We start from the raw sequence: 9,856 nt of genomic DNA, 5'->3' as shown, positions 1-9,856 counted from the left end.
TTTTGGGGTATATGCGGTCTCACAATCATACGCTAGACCCGAGCCCATAAAAGTCGAACAGATAGATGCTGGACCTGAGCCCATGCGGCCTCGCAATTAGGTCAGAGCCAGCCCAGCTATCTACCAGCAGTAGTGACTATTACGCATCAGTGAACAACCCACCGGAATGTTTCTCCCCTATGACAAGCCCGCCCCACCGGAATGTGGTCCCGCGTGTCATCAAATGAAACATCGGGGCGGCACAAGCGACCCTGCTCCAGTGACGAGCCGGAACGCGATTCCTATCCCCAAAAGCCGAAAATTTGGAGTTCGAAAACCGAAAGACGCGAGCCGTTCCCTCCCAAAACCAAAATTCCGAAATCATCCCGCGCTCGCCGCTCCCACAAAGCGCCCCCAATCCAAACTCCATTCCCAGATCTCCAGCATTCCTCTCCCCCGCCCCTTCTCCACCGAAAATTCTCGATCTCGATCTCCCCCGTTGATGCGCCAATGGTGCGGGAGCTCCGCGCCGACTCCTTCTACGCCCGCCTCCGCGCCGCCGCCGCCGCGGCCGCGGCGGCCGCCTCCTCCCCGCTCCTGATCCTCCCTTCCGCCGCCGACGCCGACTCCCTCTGCGCGCTCAAGGCGCTCGCGCACGTCCTCTCCGCCGACTCCATCCGCTTCTCCATCTACCCCGTCGCCTCCGCCGCCGCCGCCGCCACCCTCCTCGCCTCCTTCTCCGCGTCACAGCCGCTCTGCCTGCTACTCATCAACTGGGGCGCGCACCGCGACCTCCGCGGCATCCTGCCCCCCGCCTCCACCGTGTTCGTCGTCGACTCCCACCGCCCCGTCCACCTCCACAACCTCGCCGCGGCCAACGACCGCGTCGTCGTGCTCTTCACCACCGACGACGAGCACACCGCCGATCTCTCCTATGATTTCGACGTTTCCTCCCTCGCCAACGCCTCCGACCTCACCGCCGACGGGGACGCCGACGAGCACCTCCGTGTTTCGGAGGAGGACGAGGACTCTGACGCCTCCGACTCCGATTCCGATGCCGAGGGAGGGAGGAGGAAGAGGCGGCGGCTCTCGGACGACGGGGAGGCGGACGGCGACCCAGAGAGGCTGTTCGGCAAGCTGCGGAGGGAGTACTACCGCCTCGGCACCTTCCACGGGAAGCCGTCGGGGTGCCTCATGTACGAGCTCGCCCACACGCTCCGCAGGAACACCAACGAGCTCCTCTGGCTCGCCTGCGTCTCCCTCACCGACCAGTTCGTCCACGAGCGCATCACCAACGAGCGCTACCAGGCCGCCGTCATGGAGCTCGAGCAGCACATCAACGGATCCGGCAACCTCGACCCGTCCGGCCTCGGGTCGGTGGTCACGCTGAAGGATGGAACCAAGATCCGGGCGCCGGAGGCCTCCCGCATCGCCTATGAGGACGAGCCAAGGCTGATGCTGCTGCGGGAGTGGAGTTTGTTCGACTCCATGCTCTGCTCCTCATATGTCGCCACCAAGCTCAAGACCTGGAGTGACAACGGGCTGAAGAAGCTGAAGCTGCTCCTGGCGAGGATGGGGTTCCCGCTCGCCGACTGCCAGAAGAGGTTCCAGTACATGAGCATGGAGGTCAAGCGCAAGATGCGTGATGAATTTGATCGGTTCCTGCCTGAGTATGGGCTCACTGAGTTCTACTACCGGAGCTTCCTGAGGGTTCACGGTTACAGATCCAAGGTATCTGCTGCGGATGTTGTGTATGGCGTCACAGCTTTGCTTGAATCCCTGAATGCTGAGTCCAAGGACTCAAAGGAGTGTTGTGCTGCTGAGCAATTTTGGGTTGCATACTCTGCGTTGTCGTTGAGCAATGTGGATCAGCTGCGAAAAGGAATGCAATCTGCAATTGAGATACAGATGGCGATACTGAGGCAGGGAAGCTCAGCCATCACCAAGAGTGGATTCATACGGAGTGCAAAGAAGTTCCGGTGGGTGAAGCTTGATGATCCAGTGGACACTGCTAAGCTGTGCCACCCGCAGGCACTTACCAAGTTCTGTTTCTTTCTGATGGATGCACTGAAGGAGAGGGGTGCAAGGATGAAGCCGCTAATCTGTGCCTGCCTAGCAAGGGAGCCTGAGAAGGTGTTGGTCATTGGTGTATGTGGGAAGCCAAGGCTCGGGGCAGTTCAGGGGAACGCGTTCGGTAACGCATTTAGGTCAGCGGCAGAGGAGATTGGTGCTGATTATTTCCATGACATGTTTGAGTCATCATGGATTGTTCTTGATGTTGTTGCTGTCAGTTCTTTCATGATTCGGTTAACAGAGAAGCTTTGATGCCATGCTCGCCCCATGCTGATGATTCTTTCATTCCCAAGATGGGAAACCTGAGGCCTGTTCTCTCTAAATAAAGGAGGTTGACTGGTTGAGGATGGTGGTGCATGCCATGTTGTCCACCTGATATTTTCACCAAATTACAAATAGCAGCCTGACAAACAATGTAATCTGCAACATCTGAGTTGCTTGGCGATCATGTTTTTAGTGATAGAGGAGAGTTTGTTCCACTCTCCAACTGCCCCATTAGCAAAGGATAATCCAGCAGATTCAGATGTCAACCTGATTCTGACATACAAGGGGCAAGGTACACTTGCTTACTGGTTTCTCTACCTGATAGAATGGATGTTTGTATCTGTACTTGCATAAGCATGCAGCTTTATTGTAGGATAATGTTGTATTTGTTTCTGTATCAATAAAGTTGTGTCAAGTTTTTAGTGTGCAAACAAACACGCGTTACTCTACTCTATGTTGCCATTCTTTACCTGACAGAATTGATGTTTGTAAACAATTTTTAGCTTAGCTACTTGAAATCATTCTTACAAAGTTTCATACCATTCTTACAATGAGAGCAAGCAATTTTGAACAGGACTTCTGTTACAGAGGGCCAATTTATCATGTCGTTCACAGGGCTATGGATGAACTGTCATTTTTCTGCCCAAATGTTCTGAACATGTAATTAGTCTGAACTCTGAAAGAACAAGTGTCATAGGGTACTTTATGAGACATCTAACTTGCAATTTGTGTGACTCAGAGGCCCTGTTGGCTGATTTGCGATATTGTTACAGTGATTTGATTCATTCATGTGCTCGCATACTGTTGATAGAAATCCTTAGCGTGTTGTCAGAAAATCATGGTTTTATCTTGAACCAGACAGACTCATAGATATTTGATGAGTGTGCCGAGATGTCAACACATGGTGTTTGTCAGTGATCTTTCATCTATCAAGTTAGTATAAGGACACTGTCCGTGCAAAGATCCAACCGATGCTATCTATGATCATTCTGTAGTTCTATGCTTGACATTTGTTTGTGGTAGATCATCAGGACTAGTCACTGCTATTCCTCTGTTCCTGTCCCACCTTTTCTTGTCCAGATCATAGTGGCCAGTTTAGGGACACCTCCCCGGTGCTCCTTTCATTCAAAGGAATTGCATAGGATTTTTGGAGGATTAGAATCCTTAGCACTTTTCCTATATTGGTTGTTTTATTCGTAGGATTGAATCCTATAGGATTTTTTTCCTAAGGAATCATTTGTACTACATTCCTTGTGCAGGTAGGTTCTGCTACTTTACACTTTGGCAGTTCTACATACAGTCCCCACCATAGTTGAGATAGAATTCCTTGAGGATACCGTTGACGCGTTGTAGAATGCAGTCATGGTGGGCCGTGGAAGATTGTATCACTCGTGGGCCAATTCACTGAGCAGGATTGCAAACCTGATAAACAGGCCCACGTTTCTCTATCCCCCATAGTTCAATGTAAGTTCGTCTTCTTTCCACACAGCTGCTCCGTCTTGGTTTGTTAGAAGCGAAATATTTCATCCAAACCATCACTGCACAGTTCTTCTCAAATCAATCACTGCACATTTCTTCCCAATCATCTGTACACAACGGTATCATAAATTTTACACAGCAGTATATTGTTACGTGAATTTTAGGCTTCTATTTACAGTTTTCTTTGCACAAAAATGCCCCCTCCCAAGAATTTTCTCTCCGCATTTTCCTGTTCTAGGTGTGAAACTGAGTCTTGACGAAGGTTGATGGATGTTGCCAACCGCTTAGCTAAGTTTGATGAGTACACATGCCACATATGGAGAGTTGAAGTCTTGACTGACAAAGACATCAAACGATGTACTGTGCACTGTTACCCTGGGTTGCTATCAGTATATCAGATGGTGTCCATCTGATTGGAAACGGTGAGCAGTCTTAGACCACATCTTGAAGGGAGCTTTGTACCGTCTGTGCTACTTAGTTTCAATCAGAAAAGTCTGTTTCAACAAAATATATCCACATGTTGCAGGCTACCTATGGTTTTTTGTGTTGTTTGACATGCTGGGCTTCTTCAGGTTAAGCTGGTCGTTCTCAATCACTGAACTGCACAATTCATTGTGCAACTTGATACTTTTATCAGTTTTATGGAATTGCAATCAACTGGTGGACCCATCCCAATTCCTTGCAACTGGAATAGTTATTGGTGTGATGCTACCCTTTTAAATTTTGATTGACAGGTTACATAATGCTGCAAATAAGTCATGATCACACTGGCATTGCAATGTTAGCCCATACTGCAACTGTACCTCATTTCCTTTTTCTGCAGGGAAATGTAGTACCTCATCAAGTATTTACCTTGATTTCTCGATGTATAGAAATACAAATTGATGGTTAACTTGGAAGAGCAACTAGGTTGAGCATAAAACAACTTCCTCTTGGCTTTCAGAGTGCAATGGTTGTAACTTAAAATCATACGTCAGAAGTCGTAATGGAGTTGTCCATTGGCTGGTAGTCTACAACAGAAGTCAACTCTATCTTTCTTGATAAATGAATCAATCAACAATCAAACCAATCAGTTAGGACATTTATGGCACTAACTTTGCTTATGTTGGTGAAAAACAATTCTCGAGTTACTAATTTTTACATTACTCTCTTTGTGCTGATGTTTCCATTTCCCCTCTTTTCACCGTGAGATGCAAAAATGATCTTAACATCTGTTCAATCCCTAGGCACACTCTATCATTTGTTCATTTAAAACTAATTTCAATTCAAGCCGATGGCATTCTGAGATCGCTTGTCCAGTTCTTGAAAGGTTAATGTGCTGAAGGTTTCCAGACAAGCAAGTTGTGCTTTTTTGAGAGAAGGGCGTGGAGAATAACCAGTTTTGGTTTGCACTGGCTACAATTCTTGTAAATCAAAGGAATATTGACTTATCCTTAACCTCATAGAGAAGTCTGGGAAGTGGGAACTGATGTTACTACTGCTTCGTGACAGCTTTTGAGACTCATCATAACTGGAGATGATAGCCACACATCCCAGACTTCTTATTTCTCAAAACATACAATCAACTGATGGGTCTATTGATGAATTCATATTAATGTTTCCAACGGGCTGATAGTGCTACTTTTTTAGCTTGAATTTGCACTCTAGTTTGTGGCAAGTGGATCGATATCTTAGTCTAGTTCTTTGCTATGACGTAGGACCTTGACACGTTAGCTGGAACAGATAGCAGGCAATGTGGCATGTTTCATAGCCTCTTAAACGCCATATCAAGGCTATCGATAGTGTGCTGGTGGGGAAAATCTGCATTGAGTAGGTGGTTACAAAATTGTCTACAATAGACGTGTATGTGCCTACGACGTGACAAATAAAATAAGATTATGAGGATGATATTATTTTATTTTAATTTGTTGTTTAAACATATTCTTGCTGAGTTACCTAATTACATTTTTAAAATAGAAGCATCCTTTACTGGGAACAATATGTAGGTGAAAATTTTACAATGAACATGTAATGACTGAAGCAAATGCATTATTAGTAGGTTAACAGAAAGCCGCAATTTTTCTGCAAATTGTAATGCCTTTTTGAGCTAAATGCTGATCCTAACTAGTAACTACTAATAAGCAAGTGTGCCATATGTTCTTCTGCATATTCATTAGTTTGGTTAGTAGTCTTGAAATGCATACATGCCTATCATAGCGGTTGCAGATTCCATTTGTATCTATCTTCCTTTTTAAAGGATCTTTATGGTTATCTTCAACTTGCATATATTTTTCACTTTTGTCGTTTCTTGTACACACGAGATCCTGCAACTCCAGACACAAGGGTTGCTTACTGTAATTTTGCAGATTTGCTAGTTCCATCGGGTAGGTGAATTATCTAAATGCACTGGCATGTGGAGCCCTTTGCACTTCATGGATGTACGTTGAGCTTGATTACATTTACTGAAACGTAGGGCATCTATAACACGTCTCATAAGTCATAACAGTAAGGTGGTATTAGTATGATTATTAAGGATTCAACTGGAAGCAGTTCGTCTGTGATGCTCTTGCTACAAAGTAAAAGAATTGGATGGCTGAGGTGGTCCTTTCAGTGCTGCTTTGGTTAGTAGTTGGGAGGTAAGCTACTAACTCTTTGTGATGATTATGTGGAAGACTAGTACTTTCATGTGAGCTAAGATATGAGGAAGTTAAAGCACTACCCAAGGGTGTCCTTGTTGAGACAACCTTTCGACCTAAAACACTGCAGGCTGTTCTCTTGTCATCTGTATCCCATGCTCTTTTCATTTGTATCAGCAACTGCATCTGTATTTTGTTTTAGAGTAGTCTTGTTTGGCATGATTCGTCTTAGTTGGTCCATGTGCTTGATCTTGCCCCCTTTTGGTACCCTGATCTGTATCTTTGGATGCATCCATTTAAAAGAAAAGTATTTGTGTTTTGCACAAGCACAAGTTTAGTTGGAGCCGGAGTTCTTTGAATAACAGGATATTTTTTCCAGTTCTCCAAGCCATTTCACGTTTAATCATAGGTTAATTAGTTTGGAACTGTTTTAAGCATTCAAATGATGATTCCACTAGGTCAAACTAATCTGGTCTCGCAGAATGAATGATTTGTAACGGTTGATATTTTTTTTTACAATTTTATTCTCTGCAGGTATTAGTCTAATTAAGTCATCAAGTGTCAGGTGTATGTGCAATGTTCCCTCCGTATAGATTTCCCTAAATTGAGGCAATACCAGGCCCACCATGTAGCAACTACACTAATTGGTGATTATTACACTGATGGGGATATTTGGATCTCACCTCATGGCCTTGTAGACATAGTAGTTTCTTGTGTAATTAGGGGCCAGATGGTTGTAATTTCTTGAATAACTATGCATGTACAGTATTGATTTTTCACCTTATAAAAACATAACTTGTCCTTGACAAAATAAACTGGAATTAGTGGGAAAAAACACAAAATGAGTCTAGCCACCTCATGCAAGCTTTCAGTACAGTGTAAATTAAATTAAAGATAGTTTTTTCCGAATTGGACTGGAAAGTTTTACTATTAAGTTGCCTGCAGTTCTGTTCAAGTCAAAGGTCCATGCACAACAATGTTTGGGTCTTTGTATCTTTCTTGTTATATCACCTATATCTAGTAAAGAGCCAATTGAATACTTGATGGTGACATTATCCTTCACAATTATACGAATCACTTTCAAGGGCCTTGTATCCTTCCTCCTGAGGCCATCTGTTAGGGTCCAGTTGGGGATAAACAGGGTTCAACTCCCAGTCCGGGCCTTTATGTTGATAGACCAAAGATGGCGACTGATGTCTGTCAATTGACGGTGTAGGTACAGACTGCAGAGTGAGTTTCTGGGGCATTAAAAGGTATGGCTCTGAACAAAGACTTCAGTGTTTTTTGGAATGACAGAATAAAAGCAGTATATTGGTGGATAGTGGTGACTGCTCACAGTGATCTGCACATGACCAAGTTCTTCAGAAATTCTTCCCTCTCCGTTTTGGAGCTGTTTTACTTCCAGTTTGAGAACTGAACACCATTTTTACTGCTGTTGCTAGGTATGTGTGCGGGACAAACATTGTGAAAAGCAGAGGGGGTGGTTACTCGGGGACACTCTCGTGGTTACTGTGTTGCTGCAAGAAGTTTCTGCTGATGGTCAATGACTCGATGGAGGAGGTCGTCCATGTACTCCGCCCAGGTAACACAAACAGATCTTCCATTCTTTCCTAATTAATTGCCACCTGCTCTGTTGGTTGCCCTGGCACACTCCATTGGGCTTGCGTTACACGTGCGACATATCGTGCACTGCCCTGCCCTGCCCTGGGCCACCTTTGCCTGTAATGCGACGGCTACGTCGAGATTGAGATGTGTATACCCCGAGTCAGTCGTTGCTGAAAATCACTGCAGCGTGCTCTGTCTAAATTGACATGGCTGATGATGACAGTGATGATGCTTCTTTTCTTTGCAAAAACACGAGATTAACGCTCCCGCCATTGGCTGAGCCGCTCAAGAACTCCATGTTAGGAGCTGTGCTTGTCATGGAGCTTCACTACCATTGGCTCAACTGCTCGCGAACTCCATGTTAGGAGCTGTGCTTGTCATGGAGTTTGACTACCATTGGCTGAACCGCTCAAGAACTCCCATGTTAGGAGCTGTTCTTGTCATGGGGTTTGACTGGACATAAAATTTGGTTTCTCCCTTCTGTTGTAACCTTAGAGGAGGTGATTGTATGTAGGTTCTATTTTCTGGAGTTTCAGTATGGAGTAGTTCAAATCTGGACTAATTACCAAAACTCTAGAGAAATATCTCTAATCCAAACAGCCTTTAAAAAAACTGGATTATAAGAGCGTCTGTAACCATCTGTTCTCATCATAAATTCACAGTTACTGAACAGCATACTGCCCAATCATTAAAAATGTCCCTAAACAGGTGAAACCGGTATACCCACTGGTTTTCGCCTGTTTTTGCATCCCTGCTTGGGCCAGGAAAAGTCTTTGCTTGGTCCTGCTGATAGTTCGATACTGGTCCAGCCTGAGCTGATGGGAAAGATATAGCTGGATGCCTGGACCGGGCTAGCTGGGTAAGGTGAGGCCGTGAGGGTGCTGCAGTTGACTAGTTGAGATTACCCAGTCTAGCTAGGCTTTGAACAAGCAAAATTCATCACTCAGCCAGGCCATTTCACTCTCTGATCTTTTTTTCGATACATTTTGAGTTTAATAAAAGCGCCTGTTCTCGAAAAAAGTGCACCCTCTGATCTAAGACTGCATCCAAATGCAGGTGTGATACTTGCATTTTTTTTTACATCGCATTGTACTCCCTCTAATTTTGTCAAAAGTTGTTGCTCCATAAATGAAATCAAACTTTTGAAAATCTGACAAAAAATATTCGGAATAAATATTTAATAATCATATGCAGAAACTTGTCTTCAGAAGTCATTTCACAACATGTAAGATAGAAACTAGTGGCCAAAGTAGTAGCGTTTAGCGAGTAACTACTGTGGAGGAGGGTGTGCACATGACACGGAAGGGACGCACAACGGAGATCCAGGGACACCCCACAGACCATGTCTTAATCATGTAATTGATCATCTCTTTCCTGGATATTCATGACCATGCTCTGCCGTACTGGCTGTTGCTTTACCTGATGTACTACAAGCTAACAGAGCATTTCAAGCGACGTTGATGACTAGCCAGGAGCAATCATTGTTAATTCTTGTGCAAAATATATCGGTATCTTTCCTGAAAGATACTTGCTCGGTTAATAGCTTTTAAATCCGTGTAGTTTTCTTTTGGAAGCAGATAGTTAAATAACTAACCATGCATTGAGAAATGCTTCATCTTTTCCCCAAATAATCCGGGCTGAAAAGGCTATGTGTTACCCCACCGTCCCGTAATATACGACGTTTTTGCAAGTTAACGTAGCTTGTAAAAACATCTTATACTGTGGGACGGAGGAAGTATTATTTTTTTGTTATAATCTGGGAGTTGTTTTCTTCTTTTGCAGCGAGTGTGATCATTTTCTTTTGCAGTGAATGTGATCAGGGACCATCTGCCTTGCCGACA

General features: G+C 44.8%; 1 protein-coding gene across 2 annotated transcripts; it reads left to right on the top strand.

The window, feature by feature from the left end:
- The first annotated feature begins 337 nt into the window (after positions 1-337).
- On the top strand, positions 338-4,491 carry LOC119300902 (cell division control protein 45 homolog). 2 transcript variants are annotated; one of them, XM_037577804.1, is made up of 3 exons: positions 338-2,608; positions 3,576-3,780; positions 4,034-4,491. In XM_037577804.1, the coding sequence occupies exon 1, from the start codon at positions 490-492 to the stop codon at positions 2,302-2,304; it is 1,815 nt and encodes a 604-aa protein (XP_037433701.1). In that variant the 5' UTR covers positions 338-489; the 3' UTR covers positions 2,305-2,608; positions 3,576-3,780; positions 4,034-4,491. The 2 variants fall into 2 exon arrangements, with proteins under 2 accessions (XP_037433701.1, XP_037433702.1); XM_037577805.1 differs by having other exon boundaries at positions 3,677-3,780; positions 4,034-4,485.
- Positions 4,492-9,856: the final 5,365 nt, after the last annotated feature.

This window comes from Triticum dicoccoides, chromosome 5A (assembly GCF_002162155.2).
Source record: "Triticum dicoccoides isolate Atlit2015 ecotype Zavitan chromosome 5A, WEW_v2.0, whole genome shotgun sequence".
NCBI classification, from domain to species: domain Eukaryota; kingdom Viridiplantae; phylum Streptophyta; class Magnoliopsida; order Poales; family Poaceae; genus Triticum; species Triticum dicoccoides.
The sequence above is the reverse complement of the archived record's forward strand: the minus strand, read 5'-3'. Positions and strand labels throughout refer to the sequence as shown.